This window comes from Ochotona princeps, chromosome 17 (genome assembly GCF_030435755.1).
Source record: "Ochotona princeps isolate mOchPri1 chromosome 17, mOchPri1.hap1, whole genome shotgun sequence".
Taxonomy (NCBI): domain Eukaryota; kingdom Metazoa; phylum Chordata; class Mammalia; order Lagomorpha; family Ochotonidae; genus Ochotona; species Ochotona princeps.
Window position 1 is genome coordinate 28799018 of NC_080848.1, and position 17793 is coordinate 28816810.

The 17793-nt window shown below is 55.4% G+C and overlaps 1 protein-coding gene across 2 annotated transcripts in view; it reads right to left on the reverse strand.

Moving 5' to 3' along the window:
- The window catches only part of TBX4 (T-box transcription factor 4), a 29687-nt gene extending 12876 nt beyond the window's left edge, over positions 1-16811 (reverse strand). For both annotated transcript variants that reach the window (XM_004590954.2, XM_058675930.1), the window contains exons 1-5: positions 16467-16811; positions 11939-12136; positions 11180-11274; positions 3643-3762; positions 1595-1742 (exon numbers count right to left, since the gene is read on the reverse strand). In XM_004590954.2, the coding sequence (XP_004591011.2) occupies positions 1595-1742; positions 3643-3762; positions 11180-11274; positions 11939-12133 (558 nt within the window). In that variant the 5' untranslated portion in view covers positions 12134-12136; positions 16467-16811. The remainder of the gene's footprint in view (positions 1-1594; positions 1743-3642; positions 3763-11179; positions 11275-11938; positions 12137-16466) is intronic.
- Positions 16812-17793: the final 982 nt, after the last annotated feature.

Consider the following 17793-nt stretch of genomic DNA (forward strand, 5'->3'; position numbering starts at 1 on the left):
CCCAGATGCCAGCTTCAGCCTGGCACAGTGCAGCGACTTAGGGAGTGAGCCAGCAAATGGAAGATCTCTGTCTTCTCTGTCTTTCTGTAACTCTGCCTTTGAAAACAAATCTTTGGGGGAAATAAATGAGAGAGAGAGAGTCCACACTTAATACTATCCACATGGTTTCCACAACCCCCTGGGAGACCCAGGAAGAACCACCACACAGGAAGGCCAGACTGTGAAGACTAAGAACTGGTCTCCCTCTTCCTCCTCCTAATGAAGGACCAGCTCTTCAACCCTTCCCTCCCCTCCTGTACTCTGCAGGAGTAGGGGAGAGACATCCCTGCAGCCAGGAGCTGTGGCAACAAGGGAGTTCATCCAAAGACCCTTCCAGAGCCTTGACTCCAAGGTCAAAACCCTATGCTCCTGCCAGGAGTCTGAGCATGCGTGGCAGTCATGGGCAGAGACCACATCTGAAGACAAAGTTCCCTAGCTTTCCACCACAAAGGCTCTCCCTAAGCTTGCAAGGCTAGGGCTACAACCCAGCCAGGCAGAGGAGAGCAGGTAAGTTTACAGGAAGCAAAACTAGGGCCAGGGTGGCACTCAGGAGACCCTCTGCTTCTCAGCACACAGGCTCCGCTGCTCTGCAAGGCAGGGACTTGGGTGACCATTTTCCATGGGACATCTGCCTGCCCTGGATGGGGAAATCTAGTACAGGAAAGTCAAGAGATAAGCACATTCATGAAGCATTCCCCAGTCACTTAATAGATCACTAGCAACTTAAGAGCAAATAGAACACACTCCGAGAAATTAAAGCCAGGAGCTGCTCACCAGCTACACACCCATCAATCAGATGTGAAGCCCTGCTGACAATTCTGCATGAGGAGCAACCATTCCCAGAACGCTGTTGTGCACATAGCTTCCCAGAAGCAAAGCCGAGGCATGCGGAGTGACAAATCTGCACACTCTATGCACAGCTCAGGAGGCTGCACTGGAAACCGCTGCCACCTCCTCATCAGCCTCTGCAACCTTTCTCTGTACCCCCAGAGCAACCATTGAACATCGAAGGAGGCAGGGCCTAGACCTTGGCAGATAGTACCAGGACCCAGGCCTCTGCCACACACTGAAACTAAAAATTTCCACATAAAAAGCTCCTTTTTGCAGGCCAGCTAGCGTGAGATGAGGAAAGAATGAGTTTGGGCAGCCTGGATAGGGCGTCAGTCACAGCACCCCTGGCTTGTGACGGCCAGGTCCCAGACAAAGCCAGGGCGAACCGACACAGGAGCCAGGGCTAGGCCTCACTGTCTGGAGGCCAGGGCCCTGTGAGGGCAAGCAAAGAGTGGGATAAGATATTCCCCGCCTGTTCTCATTCCCACCTCACAATCAGTAAAGGTAACCAGGGTCATCTCCCCCTCTGTACCAGGAAAGCATGGCTCACAAGGTGAAGCAACTTGCTGTGAGCACAGCAGCAGGTAAGCAGCAGGGGCTGACTTGGGATGCTGAGTCCAGCTTCTCCCATCTCTTTCCTGGTCCCCACCTGCCCCACCCTCCCAACCAGGCCCCAACTCCTGTCTCCTTCCCACCCCCAAGGCCAAATGGGCTCCTTGCTTACATGGCCAAAGGGGTCCAGGTGGTTGTTCGTCAGCTTCAGCTTCTGGAAAGAGACCAGCTGTCGCATCCAATGGGCCCCAGTGGCAGGAGAATCCGGGTGTACGTACAGCCTGCCTGGCATGGCCGGTTCTGCCTTCCCAGCTACCATCCTGCCAACAGAGCAGCCATGGCAACAGTGCTGAAATCACCCAGATGCCCCGTCTCTCTGACAGCATGCCCACCCGGTGACCAAGGAGGACAGCAGCTGCAGGTCTCACACATGGTCACTGTGGGCCTATGGGGAAGCGGGGGGGTCATGGGAGAGACAGCTGACAAGGAGACACAGCTACAAACCCCTTGTATTTTATTGCAGAAAAGAGAAGGAGGCCGACTCTGCAGTGTAGCAAGCAAAGCTACCATCAGTGATGCAGCATCTCATAAAGGTGCCAATTGGAGTCCTACATGCTCTGCTTCCCATCCACTTCCCTGCTAACGCACCTGGAAAAGCAGCAGAAGATGGCCCAAGTGTTTTGGCCCCTGTACTCAAGTGGGAGACCTTAAAGAAGCTCCTGGCAACTGGCTACAGTCAGGCCAAGTCCCTAGCTGTTGCAACCATTTGGGGTGTTAACCAGCAGATAAATGGAAGATCTCTCTCTCTCTTTCTTTTTTTCTCTCTCTTTTCAATTCTGCTTCTCAAGTAAATAAATACAGAAGAAAAGGAAGGAGAAGGAGAAGAAGGAAAAACTTGCAGGAAATGGAAATATAACCACTTATAAGAATTGTAGCTAATCACAAAGAAACCTAAGGGAGATTTAGGCACTCCTGTACATACACTTTTTGAATATCACAAATTACAGTCATCAGGGAGGGCTTCCTAGAGACCAGACAGAACTTTCTAACCATGTGCCCCAAAAGCAATGGTGGGAAATTGATCGTTAGCTTCCCTTGGCCAAAGCCTACTCTGAGTTCTAATCTAGTCCAGACAGAGAAGGAACAGAAACTCAGCCCTTGCCAGAACCCAGTCCCAGTTTTGCTTCCACAGCTCAGTCTCTTCCAGCTCTACCACCCACCTGCCCTGGCCAGCCATGCCCTCTGCAAAAATTCTTCAGTCTTTTCTTAAAAATGCACTTATTTTCACTTGGTTTAAAAAGCAGAGAGACACTACACAGAAAGAACTTCCATCTGCTGGGTCACTCCTTTAATGTCTGAAACAACCAGGGTTGGGCCAGGTCAAAGCCAAGAACCTGAAATGCCACCCAGTCTCTCATTTGGGTATCAGGGACCCAAGTGCTTGAGCCATCATTTCTGTCTTCCAGGGTCACATTAATATGAAGTTGAACTTGGAAGTGGAGTAGAGGGGACTCAAACCACTCTAACAGGGGTGCAGGTGTTTGGAGTATGAACTAACTATCATGTCAAATGTCCATCCCAGGAAGCACTGCCCTGAACCTTGGGGGACAGTGACACAGGGTACAAAGGAATTGGCTTCTGGAAAGGGCAACCTAGCTTTTATCTACGAGGCCTCAAATGAACTTCAATACTCAACCTGCCTACCTTTCCAGCCCCTCACCAAAGGGTCCTGTCACAGAGTCCCAGGCAGCCACTCACTCAGTCTTCATAGCGGACATATGGCTAAAGTGGGAGGGGCTCTGCTGAGGGAGGGAGTGCCAGGGGCAAGGGCTGGGGACAGGCCAGGAAAGGGCCACCTAGACCAGGTGACATCCCTAACAATTAAGTCCCCTAAGGAAACAGCTCCCATCCCACTGCCTGTGGAAGCGCTGACAGAAGTAAATCTGCTCAGCATTAACATTCCTTGTCCTGATTGCCCATGGTTGGGTGGAGTATGGACCCTTGAGATGCAGCAAACACCCAAACACTGCAGCTGGTTCCCAGCTCCAACCCCACCTGTGACAGGTGTGCGGCCATTAGCTGCCCTGCTAAACCACCACAGTTCCAGCTCTAGGCAGTGGACCAGGCCCCTGTACCACACTCCAGGAGGGCATGGGACAATGAGTGGGGAGAACAGTTGAGGGAGGGGTGGCAATGTGGTGAGGGTCGTGTGCCTCTTACCATTTGTTGTCACAGAACTTGTAGCGATGGTCATCAGCAGGGACAATGTCAATCAGCAGGATGTACTTGGTCTTGGGATTCATGCCTGTGACTTTGACCTTGTAGCTGGGGAACATCCTCCTGAAGGAGTCAAGGGGTAAGAGAAGCATAGACAGGGCCAGGAGAGACAGCAGGGTGAGCCAGGGAGCAGAAGGCCTTTGCAGGTGCTGCCCCATAGCTATTGATCCAGACATTCCCAGCCCACTCTCTCTCTGCCTTATGGTATAAGGATGGGGCTCCAGTGGCAACCCCCTCTGAGGCCTTGAAGTTGGCAGTCTGTCCAGGAATAAAGCTAACCTGGTCCCTCAAATTCAGTTCCCCTAGGTCATGGGCCCAGTGGTTGCTGTAGCCCACAAGTCGCAGCCAGGACCATAGGAGAGGATTTCTTTGTCAGGCTAACTGTTTTCATTTGCCGGCTGTCCTTGGCCAACCACACCCAACTGAAGTTTTGTAGGGCCCTGGTAAGGAGCCAGGCAGAGGGCCCTGCCAGCTGCAGCCATCCAACAGTGAGATGCCTCCTCCCCTCAGACCTTACACCAAGCACCAGGGAGACAGGAGAGGGAGTACGGTGGAAAATTCGGCTTGGCGTGTTCAAAAGGGGTGACACCCCTGCCCCCGACACACCTGAGCTGTACACCTGCCCCCGACACACCTGAGCTGTACACCCTAACCAGGTGTTGGAGAGAAGTCAGTTTAGGAGTTTTGTGGACAAGAGCAGGGCCTGAGGAACTACCCACAACCTGGCTCCCCACTGCCCATCTCAGCACCAAGACTTGGGTTTCTCTGTGCCTTGGTTCCCTCAACTCTACAAGGAGCATAAGGATAACACTACCTGGTTCATAGGTCACTATGTGGATTGCACGAGTCAACTGCTGGCTATTATCCTAAACCCCTCCCCTCAACTCTACCCTCCACTAATCAGGGGTATGAGCTACTTCCATGAAAATGCATTCACAGGGCCCAGTGGCGTGGCCTGGCAGCTAAGGTCCTCACCTTGAACGCACCAGGAACCCATATGGGTGCCGGTTCTAATCCCGGCAGCTCCACTTCCCATCCAGCTCCCTGCTTGTGGCCTGGGAGGGCAGTTGAGGACGACCCAGAGCCTTGGGACCCTGCACCCGCGTGGGAGACCCAGAAGAGGTCCCTGGTTCCTGGCTTCGGATCGGTGCAGCACCGGCCCGTTGCGGCTCACTTGGGGAGTGAATCATTGGATGGAGGATCTTCCTCTCTGTCTCTCCTCCTCTCTGTATATCTGACTTTGTAATAAAAAATAAATAAATCTTAAAAAAAGAAAAAGAAAGAAACCGCATTCACCAAGAAACACACAAGAGACTGTGGGGACCCTGAGCCCTCAGCGTATCCACGCACCCCCAGCCCAGTCACACACTGCAGGACCTGGGGCAGGCTCTTACCCTGGCTACCAATCACCAGACACTGGCCCTCACCACACAGCTGCAGATGTAGGTGCCTCACAATCTTCCTCACACCCCCTCCCCCCGCTGCCCCTCAGAGCTGATTCCCCGCAAAGATGTTGCCAAGAGAGAAGCAGAGCCAGACCTCACTGAAGATCCTGAGGGAAATGGGAGAAGGACTGTATCAGGCCCTGCTAGTCCACACCAGGAATTGTCAGGGGATCCTCTCGCCAAGCAAGACAGTACTGGGCCCTCAAGGAACTGTTCTGGACCACCAAACGGATAACATGGCCACATTTTGTCTACGAGGACACCAGTTTACCTAGTCAGGGCAGGGCTTCCAGACGGGACTGAGGGTCTTCACAAGCTGATACACCCTCTCAAAGTTTGGGCCAGAACCCTGATGGTCAGCTTGCATCCTCTTTTGCAGGAACAGAGGCCTGAGAGCACCCTGCAGCAGGCGAGATGTGGGGCTGGCAGCGAGCAAACGTGCATGAGTCCTGGTGTAAGTGCGCCAACACGTGGTGCGAGTCCAGTGCGCATGTGTGCTTGTGTGCGTGCAGGCAGGGCAGGAGGGAAGTTCTAGCTGCAAGTCTAGGGACTTATAAACCGTGTGGAAGAATTTGTCTCAGATGTCAATTGAAAGCATTTTCAAATGTCCACCCCACCCCCCTCTCCAAGAACGGGGAAATGAGTGGCCCAGGAGCCCCAGCCTGCCTCCTCTTTCCCAGCCCCCCCCCCACTACTAGTCCGGCCTGGGGGCACAGCTGGAGCCCGCACCACCCTCTTTCCTGGCCCTGCCTCTCCCTGGTGGGCTTAAAGCTAGAGAGGGGAAGGGGGAGGGTGGCAGCTGCATCATCCCCTCCCGGAGTGGGGTGGGGTGGGGTGGGGAGAGGCCAAAATCCTGTGCCCTCCAAGCCACCATTTTGTAAGTGCTAGAGAAACCTTCGCAAAATGGTGCAGCCTGGCCTTGCTGGGGCCGGCTGGCACCAGTGGCCCACACATAGCCCGTCTCTCCTGAAGTCATTCGGGCATTATCCGCAAGAGGCGGGCAGGGGAGCCCTGTCCGCTGGCCCCAACGCCGTCATCCTCCTGCTGCCTCCGCTGGGGGGGAGGGGGAGGGGGTGACCGCTAGGGCGAGTTGTGTGGCAGCCGAGGCCTGCCGTGGATTCCTGATGGCAGAGTCATGGCAGGGATGCGGGCACAGAGGAAGACCAGGAGACCAGGAGCCGAGATCTCTGCCTCCTGTGCCCGCTCGCCCACTCCCCTTTCTTAGGGTGGAAAGGCCGCTCTGTCTGCTTAGACTCCCGCTGGGCTCCAGGCTGGGGTTGCTGAGGCTACAGAGTCTCCTCCGGGTCCAGTGCAGGACAGCTCCGAGGCCGCTGGGAACTCAGTCTGCCGTGCCCTGCCGTACCCTGGGCGCTCATTCCCTCCATGAGGAGCTCCAAGCTCGGGCAGGGGGCGCCGCCTCAGCCCTTTGGCTTTCCAGGGAGCTCCAGCTAGAGCACTGGGACCCGGCCTGGGTACGTTCCTTGGGTGGGCACGACCCAGCTAAGACGGCGGCCAGGCTGGATTGAGGACCCGCCCCTCCCTCGGGACTCGCCGGCTCTGTGAAGTTCTCTCTAAGGAAGCAGTGGAAGCGGCGGGGCGAGGTGCAAACAGAGGCTGTAGCTCGTGCTATAAAAACGCACCTGAAAACCGGCACCGTCTGTGGAACACGGACACGGCAGTGGCCGGGGAGGGCGGGCCGCCTGCGGGGCCCAGGATGAGGTCCGCATCTCCAGTCTCTTGCACGCGCCCTCCCTGCTGTCCCTGTCCCTCGCGCCCGTACCCACGACCGGACCTGCCCCCCACCCCCCAGTCGCAAGCGCGGAAACGGCCCCGCCGGGCGAATAAACAAGGAGATGAAAGTCCGGGCTTCTGCTCTGATCATGAAACGGGTTGCGGCTGAATCCCTGGTCCATTCATCCTCGGAAATGGCTTTGGAATGAACTGCTAAGATAAGCTTCTAGGGACGCGTCTCTCGGTGTCGGTGTCGGAGGCTTGCAAGCAGGCCCCCCTAACAGCGAGGGTTTGGGACATTTTGACTTTTGGCAACAAACCCCTCAGTACGATCTTACTGCCTGGGAGGGGGGACACATAGTTACACTGGCAGTCTCCTCCTGAGCCAAAGAGGTTATTGCCAAATTCAAGGTGCTGACAGACTCACCCCTCATCAGGGCAGGCAGGGATGGTGGACCTAGGGGAGCCGCTGCCTGGCAGGGCTCCAAACCTCTAACTCCACTGCAGCCCTAACTTCCCCAGGGACTGCAGAAGCAACCGCTTGTGCCTTGTCTTAAAGGAAGATTCAAAACCAAACCAAAGGCATGAAAAGTCTTGGGGGAGAGAGGGGTTTCCAGGGTGGGAGTGGTGGTGCCTGGAGGGGTCCTGGAGGCATCTGTATGGGATGCTGGCTTCCCAGCTGTGTTGTTTTGTAAATGGCTATGGAACCCTATACTTAAGATTAATGCATTCTTCCACCATGAACACTCCACTTCTATAAAATTTTGCATTAAATAGTGTATGTGTGTTTGTGTCACTTGTATGTGCTTTGGGGCCCAGACACTGAAAGGCTGCAGGGAAAGGGCAGGGAGCCTCAAATAAACCCTATTCATGTTTTCTATTGCTAATGTTCAGGAGTCCCAAGAAGAGTCTATGATCTGCTGGGAAGAGGCCAGAGCCCAGCACCCAAGGTTGAGGCTGAGGAGGCAGGGTGGCCATGCTGTTGGTTCCTGTCGGGGCCACAGCTTTTGTATCACGTTGGTGGCTACTTTCTCTCCACTTACGGCTTTCTCATTCACCCAAAGTGTTTTCAAAACTATCTTCTCTGAGGGAAGGGGAATGAGTGAGGGTGTGTGAAATGGATGTTATGTTGGAAGACCGGTTGTTTCTCTTTTCTTTCTTACTCTAAGGAACTTCCCTTCTGATAGACGTTTGCTTTCAGAAAATACTTTTAAAAGAGATCAAAGCACTCTATCCCCAACCCACTTTCCCAGTGTCTTCAAGTCTGACTTCTCTTATCATCCACGCCACCGGGCTCTGACGCTCTGTATACAGAGTAAGGGCAATCGGCTTTGAAGCCGTGGATTAAGTCGGGCCAAATCCTTGCCTCAGAATAACAAACAACGCAGGTTCAACAGGAGTTCTCATCGGTAGTTCATTTTTCAAACACAAATTCACTGTCACTAACACAAGCAACATTGAACTCAACAGGCCCATGAGGGCTGATAGTGGAGATTTATCTGGTGGCAGAACCATGACCTACGAGTTGGCCAGTCAGATGGTTGGGAAATTTTCATTTGGGAGAGGTTTATATTTAAATTTTTGTAGCGCTTGCTTTTATCTGTGTTTTGGAGGAGATGAAGTTTCTCACAAGATCAAGCTTGGCAGGGATATGAGGAGGCCAAGAGAGGGCTGTGCTCTCAGCAGCTATTAGCTTGAGCCCCCAGCGAGTGGCCGGCTTGGGGAGGGTTGACTTCATCATACACCTGAGAATTCAGAGATGTGCCTCTTGTTTTGGCTTTTTATTGGCTATTCAGATTGTCTAGCAACTCAAAGTCACCACCAAGGAAGGAAACTTGTCCCCTTTGGACTTAAGACTTTCTTGGGATCCCAAAACTCAAAATGGTTTGAAAATGTGTGGCTCCCTCTCTCTCTCTCTAGGGCCTGCCCTGCTCTGTTCTCCCTCATCCAGAGGGCAGCTACCAGGGTCTCTAGGGCAAAGCAACAGCCCCACATTGAAGGGGGCTTTGTTCTGGAGGTAGACTGCATCAGCTGTTTGGCCTGCCTAGACCCATCAGCCTGCTGACAGCCCTTCCCTGCAGTTTTGCTTCTCCCTGCTCTTGCCCAGCTCCTGAGTGCAGGAGAGAAAACCTTAGGCCAACTGCTGGGACATGCCAGTGTCCCAGGAAGGGTTCTGGGGGAGGGGGCAACACACACTGTTTCAGGAACAGCAAAGAGAGGCACCACCAGAGCCACAAACCTCAGCAAAGCTGCATCCAGAAGCCTCCCTCTGAGGGAGGTGATAGGGTGGGGGAAGGCGAGGGGCACACATAGCCATCAGAGCAATAAAAGCAGTGGGCAGCCAGGCCGAAGGAAATGGGCTCTAGGAGAACAGAGGGGCAGGGGCAGAAGGATACAGCTGGAAACTTTCTTAAGGATAGCTTTGTGCTGGTAGAATAAAAATCTGTGATGGATTCTTAACTGGTCAGTACCATCACAGGCATTCCAAACTCCAGTTCTAGCCTCTAGTAGGACCAGGCACAGACTTCTGCCTGAAGCTGGCCACCTTTGCAAGCACTTGGGGGGGGGAGATGGAGGAGGGAAAATGTCGGGGGGGGGGGAGAGGGAGGAGGGGTGAGGGAGGAGGAGGTGGATCCACACAGGTGCAGAAAACCCCACTGAGGAGACCCACCAAGCACTTTGAAATGGCGGAGGCCAGGCTTGCCAGGAAAACATGCTGGCTGCTCCCTTTCAAGAGAAAAGGTTATGCTTGCTGCCTAAAAAACAGAAGCACTGGCTCCTTCTTTCTTCTTTCCTCCCCTCAACCCCAGCAGGGGGCAAGGAAGAAAATGGCCCTCTTCACACCTGTAGTCTACTTGACAATTTGCCAGGCACCATTCCCAGGAGACTGGCTGAATTCTTATAAAGCAGGGCTGGTGGGTCTGGTCATCCAGCTCCATGTGACTTGCCCAAGTACACCAAGCTAAGGCAAGGTTTGTGACCCCTGGTCTTCAGCCTCCTCCTTGTCCACTCCACATGGCAACTCTGCCAAACTCATCCTCCCATCCTCCTTACCAGTCCCCAGAAGCAACTTGTCACTCCCCTGAGAAAGTCCTTGGTAGCTGGTACTGCCTCCTTCATTGAAGCATGAGGCAACCAGGTGCCCAGACCTCCGCCCTCCATGATTCCTGCCAGGGAGCAGACAGGGAGGACTGCGGCACCCCCACACTGAACACAATAAACCACAGGCTTTCTCTTTCCCACAGCCCAACACTCCCTGAAAACAATACGATATCAAGTGCATGGCAGGCAGTTCCCTAATTATTAATATTACAAGGTGGCATTTCTTATGGGTCCTTAGGTGTGCTGGGAGCTATGCTGAGTGCTTTCCCAGCAGTCAACTGCAATAGGCAGGATCTGTTCTTTTACACATGGCACGGGGGAGGGAGCAGGGACTGGAAAGCACCTAGTCTGAAGGCTGCACCGGGAAGTAGCTGAGTCAGAGGCGGAACACCCCCTCCTCAGGGTCCGGCTCTGGAGTCCAGGCTCTTCTGGCTTCATTGCCTCACTCCACCCAGATCCCCAATTTAGAGACCCACAACTAGGCAGGAGACCTTCTCCACCCAACTTGGCTCCAGAGATCCGCGCACCCGCAGAAACACTGAACATGGGGAGGCAGCTCATGAACCTGAACTTGCACCGACAGTACTCTCCATTCTTCTGAAGCCCCCCTCTCCTGGGTCATTCCTGTCCCACCCCATCAGATCTCTGTCATCCCTGTCTGCATCCTCCTCCTCTCACCCTGTCCTCCCTGCTTCTCTCCCACAGACACCAGTGCATTTTAAAGATGTTTCCACTTTATAAATCATCCCTCTCTGGCAGCCACCCCAGTTCTGCTCCCCAAACAACACACACACAGCCCAACAAGCGCCTTGTCCTTGTTGTAGGCTTAGAGAGAGGAATAGCAACTGGGATGAGAGAATTGGGGGTAACCAGGCTCCCAGAAAATTTCTGAAACCAAAAAAGCAATGTTCCATCCCCATCCACCATCTCAGAGTGGAGGTATCTCCGGCAGTTCTAAGAAAGCAACCCTGCAGGGACCCGTTGCTTCAAACTGCAAGCTCAAGTTCGTATTTCTTCTGTCCAATGCTACCTCACCTCTCCTTCCCTTCTGCACCTTCCTTATCTTCCTCCTCCATGGGCTTTCCCCAAACCCAGGGTCCCAAGTCAGGGTTGGATGTGGCCCTGAGTCCAGAGTGGCCGGCTGAGGGGCCTCCATTGAGGCTCCGGGGCGCCATCCCCCAAGTTTCTGGGCCAGCGCTGACCTGCCCGCCTTGGTGATGATCATCTCGGTACCCGCCTCGTGGAACTTCTTCCAGAGCTCCTTCTCGTGCAGCCCCACCTTGATGTTCTCGATGGTCTGGGGTGGGAAGGAGAGGGACACGTGTCTGCCGGGCCCCCGGGAAGGAGAACGCAGACGCAAAGAAGTGCGCTGGGAGATTTCGGTTTTTCGCAAAAATTAGTCTAAACCACTGGCTTTTTTTTTTTTTCTTTAAAATCTGGTCACTAGCGGAGACTCCTTCCTTCGGGGTAAGCAAAGCAAAGCGCGGTGACCCAGACCACCTGGTCAGAAACACTCTCGCCGTGGGGCTGCACCCGCAGGTTACTGGGCAGACACCGACAGCGAGGGGCGCACACCCGGCGTGCGCACACAGTCCACACAGGCTGTATTCTACTCACTAAGCTCACCTGGTGACCACCAAGCAGCCTCCCGCGACCTCCGGCCCGCGGCAGCTCCTGCGCGCACCCGAGCTCTCTCCCGCCAGAGATCAATTTCTGCCCCCACCACCCTTTTGCGGCCGACGTTGCAGGACACTCCGTGGCCAGTGGTCTCTTTCTCCCTCCTGATCCAGAGTAGCCCCAAGGGCTCAAAGTGGAGAAAGACCCACCAGCCAAAGCAAACCAACACGCAGCCACGTTCCCCCTAGCGAGTCCTGCCCGCGGTGAGACGGACTGACCAGCACTGGCGGCCGTGCTAGGCCACCGCCCGATTTCCATCCCAACACCGGCGTGACCCTCCCTACCTGCTCCGAAACACCAGCAGCGGCGACGTCGGTGCCGGGGCCCGGGGGGCTGCCGAGCGCGGCTCCGCCGAGGCCCGGCGCGGCCAGCACAGGCTCCGGGGCGTTGGTGGCGTTGGTGACGCTGGCCTCGCCCAGCGCTGGGGCCGGGGGCCGGAAGGCCTCCTCACTTTCCGACAGACCTTTATCCTGCAGCATCTCCTGCGGGCACAGGACACGCGGAATCACCCGCCCAGACCCACACCGTTGGGAGGAGACTCCGGGGCGCCCTGAGCAGCCTAGCCAGAGTTGGAATGCTGTGGGGGCTTCGCACAGGGCGCCGAGGCTGCCCCAGCGCACGTGGACCCCGCCCCTTCCTGAGTCCAATGGGGGAGGGCAGGACCCTCGCCTCCTCTCGCCAGGTTCTGGACCTGGGAGGGTCTGCTTGCGTGAGGGTGCAGTGTTTACCCGCCCTGGATGTGGGGTTGTGCGAGGCGTAGGTCTGGGGGAAGGACCGCCCACTGGGCACGACCCCAGGTGCACCCCCAGTCCCTTCCTGCTCAGGTCTGGGTCTGTTTGGCTGTTCCTCACAACTGGCTTCCACTGGTGGGGGGTGGGGGCAGGACGGCCAGGGCACTTCCTGGGTTCCCATAGCTCCACACCTGCCTTGAGGGAGGGCCTCCGGCTGGGCGTTGACCCTTCTGCCTCTACACACTCATTTGCCCCTCACACAGTGCTTCAGATGGGGGGCCCAGGTAGAGCCTCCCCATCCAAATACTTGGACTTCCACGCATCCACACGTACACACTCCCTCTCTCCTCGCTGGGGCGCAGGCGTCTGCATATCCACACACAGCCTTAGCGGCAGCCTCACTTCTAACTAATCCCACTCCTGAACTCAGCCTGGGGGCCTTCCAGCCTTGTCTTCACGTTCACACTCAGCTCACCCACTCTTTCCTTGGCTTTAAGCAGCTCTGCCCTGAGCTCAAGGACAGGGACCCTTCCCAGCCAAGGGCCAGGTAGGTAGGGAGGGTCCAGTTCATTGGCACAGCCTCAGAACTCAGCCACTGCTCCCAATTCACTAAGTGGGGCCTAGCCACTCACTTACCCATGGACCTGCCTCCTGCCGCAGCCTCCAAGGCCCAGCCAACCTGTCCTCCACCCCTGCGCTGTCTCTGCTTCCCCACTGTGTCTCCCCGCTCTTGCCCCTTCTTGACCCTGCTTCTGACGGGACTGTCAGTATGTCTTTGTAGAGGGTGGGGAATGTGGGATGGCTCAGAAAGCTCTCCCTTTAGTCTCTCTTGATTCTCCATGAGCATCCCAAGCCTCAGGTCACATCACGCCCACCCAGTTCAGTGGCCTTCCACCGGGACTTACACTTTAGATCCCTGACTCTCCCCACCCCAACACACACACTAATGTAAACAAGCCAAGTGCAACTGAACAGATAAAAAGGGGGGCCGGGGCCAGCCCTGGCTGGGAAAAGCCCATAAAGATAAGGCTGACGACCAGGCTGGGACCAGGCTGGTCTTTGGCCATAGTCGCCGGGGAGCGAGGCTCGCTGGACTTGGTCTGCCTGGCACCGCCTTGGAGCATATGCCAGCTGCCGGCCCTAGAAACCAAAGACCCCAAACAGAGCGGCTGTGGTTCCAAAGATGCCTGGGGGCCCAACCAGGACGGGCACCTTTAGGCGGTTGTCCCAGGGGCCACAGCCCGAGGGACCAGTGTAGAAGGGATATATTTGCGGGGCCTTTTCATTGAGTCTTCTGCCCCGCACTTGTCAAGCCCGGAGACAAGTCCGGTCCGCGCTGGCGCCCCAAATGCAGCCCAGCTCCGACCGGGGGCAAGGGCTTGCCTGACTCCCCGGACTCCCCTTTCTCTCTGCTCGGTTCACTTCTTCCCTGGGTTACCGAGGCAGCATTCTGACCTTAAGACAATTGCCCTATCACAAGGTCCGTGTAGGTTTCTCTTCTTTCCCGAGCAACTGTCTGCTGCGGTGCCCTCAGACCAGCGCAATCGGTGCCATCAAGCCCTGCGCAATCGGACGCCGGCACCACTGCGCTCGGGGGTCCGCGCCGCCACCGCAGGGCTGGTGCTGCGCCTCGCCCGGTTCGCTGGTTCCCGGGCGCTGCCAGCCGGCCCCACTGCCCTTGCGCCCGGGTGGGTGGCTCTGAGCTGCCTCATTTTCCGAGGAGGGTCGTGTTCTTCTTTTCGCTTCAAAGTTACTGGTGATATTGTTCTTGAGCGTCGTTAATAGTTTGTACTACTTTTAACATTTTTAAAAATTGTCCCCATTTTTCAGAGTAGTGCTCGCTTAGTTCAGAAACATGAAGAATGTTAGCACGTTTATTTTTACTCTCACATGGTGGAAGCACTGATCTAGTTCGATAGTTTATTAAGTACGGTGTTGCTTTCCGCCGGCCGAGGGTCGCTTCACTCTGGCACGCTGGTGATGCTGTTAACAGATTCTGAGTAATTAAGTATAGTGTTTCCATAGATCAATCTATTGCTATTTTTTATATTTACCCTGTATTTCTGGTGCTGTTCCGTTGTTAGCTTTTTAACATCTCCTTAGAATTTGCCATACTGTTAGAATAGCTTGTTAGTTACTACCTCTTGTACATTAAGGGTGTTAGAGTCACGTTAATTTTCTTTAAGTATTATCGCACTATAATTTGATTTGTTGGGATGGTTCAAATACTACAGATATTATTCTCCATCTCACCATTACAGTATCTTGTTACTTCATCATTATTTGTAACACTTACAGACGTTAATTTACTAGTTATTTTTCATCACATCATTACATCTTGCCACTCTGTCGTAATTTGTAATATTGCTGTAGCTCTGCCCTCCAATTATTTTTCATCACACTGGTGCAATACTTATTATTATTCAGCCGTTATTTATAATGTTGTTGTGACTGTTACTACCTTGGTCATAAATTATCATATTAATGGCAATTCTCACCATTGTATTTGTTTTATAGTTGTTCTTTAGATTTTGGTTGATATTTGCTGTATTCGTTGTCTATACCATCAACAACACATTTTATGATAGTATTCTACCAGTTCTTCTAAGAGTACTCCCCTTAGTACTTTTCATGGTTTATCTCTTTTACTACAGCTTGCTTCTTACAATTTAACAATTCCTTACACCACTATTTGTTATATTGTTGTTGGCTGGCAAACAGTAGTCCTTACACTGTTCCAGTATCGGGGGGCTACTTGGCTACTTTGTCTTCAGTCGTTTTGAAGGTTTGATTCATATTTTCATTTCATTTTGAAGGTGACTTGTTTTAAAGTCCGAGTGTTCTATCAATTTGTGGGGTAGCTCTCTGTGTTGCTTTGGTAGCCACTCACATTCTGATTTTTTGGTCGTCAGTCAGTATTGAGATATCACGGTCTTGATCTTCATTTCAACACATCGGATGTGTCGCCTCAAACGCTTGAAAACAGTCCCAATCACACTTCTGCACAGTCTCTCTGCCGACACGCAGGCCCCTCTTCCTCTGCAAACATCAGCTTCAAGGCCAGGGCTCTGTCAGAGCGCCTGCAGGTTCCCCTGCCTTTCTGCTCCTGGGTGCCTGAGACCCCACCCGTCCTGGCTAACTTGGCAAGGAGGGTGGCCGACCCTTGCTGCGGCCCGACCCTAGGCGCCTTCTGCAGCCCTCCTGCAGCCCTGACCGCCCCTGAGTTTTCTTCGCTTGGTCTGCTCGCCCTTTTCTAGTTCATACTTCTGCACCCTGCAGCCTAACCCTAGGCCCTCGCACACAGCACACCCGCGTCGCGCACCCACATCCGCACCGCGCCACATCGAACACTCACCCTAACTGCTGCCGCATGCAGAGTCCACTCACTGCAGGATCGGGTCTGAGGAGTGCGGGACAGCGGGGGCTGCGACCGGGACTCCGACTAGGGCCGCTGGGTCAGGGTCCCGTGGCCGGCCGCGCCCTCGGAGCCGGACACATCACGACTCTGGAGTGGGCCCTTGATCTTCAACGCTGCACTTTGGGGCTTCAGCTCCCTCCCTCCCCCTCCTCTTCCTCCTCTTCCCTCCCTTCATCCCTCCCTCCGGGGCCGTCTCCCCACCCCCAACTGCGCTGACGTCGCCACTGTCAATCAGCTCGCGCCTGCCGCCCCCCCACCGGGGATGGGGGTGCTGGGGTCCCCGGGCTCTTCTGGACCCCCCAAGACCCAAAGCTCGGGGCAGGCCGCCGGCTTCTCCACCGCACGCTCCAGTTCTCTTCTCAGGGCCCTTGCACCCCACTAACCGGGTAGTGGCTCAGAGTCCCGCATGGTTTAGATTAGGGAGGCGGGAAGAGAGGACGGGAGGCCCGGCCTCGCAGTGCGGCTCCCACCGAAGCTCGACAACTAGGACGGCTTGCCCAGCGCCGTGGACCCGCAGATGTGCGCTCCAAGGCCGGGCCTGGCTCCTCTGTGCCCGGCCGCCGGCAGTCTTCTCCACCGACCTCCCCACCCCCCCAGGGCCGCAGGCTCCCTTCCCGCACCCGCCCTCCTCCTCCCAGCCGCGAGCGCACGCACTCAATTCACTGGGTGCAGCAGATACCTCGCGCTTCAGGGCCCTACAATGGTTTACCCGCCATGCCCACTACGTCCTCACACCTGCGAGCTCCGGACACCCTTCCTCGTCGTTCCGGCCCCGGGAGCCGCGGGCATCAGACTCACTTTCGGCCACGGAGGTCGTGGGTGAGGCCCGGCGCTCCTGCCGACTGGAGGCCCAGTGGCAGAGCCCGGAGCACTGACGGCGCCAAGATGGTGCGGGGCTGGCCTCTGAGTCGTAGCCTGGGCCTCGGCCCAGTCCTTGACAGAGCCCAGGAGGGCTCGACCGTGCCAGGCTTGGCAGGGCCTCTCCCGGAAAGCCGCAGTCAAGAGCCAGGCAGCGACAGCAGTCCCACTCAGAACCCCTCCCCAGGTCCTGAAGGGCGGCAGGAATAGCCCCGGGGCTGCCTTGGCGGGCAGAGACGGCTCAACCTCCCTGTTTCTCCAAGGGCTTCTTTACCTCCCCAGGCTGCCCCAGGCATACAGACCCGCAAGCGCCTCAGAGGGTGGTCGGCCTCACAGCCAGTCACACACCTCTGCGACACCGAGGCAAGGATAAAATGGGCCTGGCCCCCATCTCCTGACAGTCAAGATCTCCAAAGAGCCCATCACTTGGCAGCGGGGGAGCGCATCCCACCCCCAATCTCTCCAAGCAGACTCCCGTTGCTTCCCAGGCTATAGCTTGGAGTAACATGGAAGGTTCTAGCCTGGAGATAACAGGGAAGGGCCTAGGGATGTCCTTTTCAGGCTGTCTGACCATCCTTTCTGAATGCTAGGATGAGAAAGCCAGCATCAGTGAAGAAGCGAAACAACCTGGCACCACCCCACCAGGAACCTGCGACTCAGCTCTACAAGGAGCCCAACCTGCACCTGCAGGGTCAGACCCTTCACACCTGCCCTGCAAGACCATGTCCCACATTAGGCAGAAGAAAGAAGGTCTAGGAGGGGTAGCAGCTTGATGCTAGCTTGATGCTGCCACAGCTCCTTCCTCTTCCTCCAGAGAAAAAAGAAAGTGCTAGGAGATGGAGGTGCAGGGAGAGGGATGTTTCCTGTGTGAGGGACTGCTAGATTTGCCTGGACCTCTGTCCCCAAGTCCCTTCTCATGCCCTCTCCCACAGCCAGCTTGGAGATGTCCTGCAGATAAACTGTATAGACTGAGGAGCCAATCTCTGGGTGGAGTGGGGAGTGGCAGTGAAATCACCAGGCACCACGGGAAGAGGAGGATTAGGCCAGGCTCTGGGAAGAGGAGGAAAAAGTGCAGTGTGGCCCTTGTGAACAAGTAGACCGCTGCCTTCCCAGAAGGGCAAGGCTTTCTGGA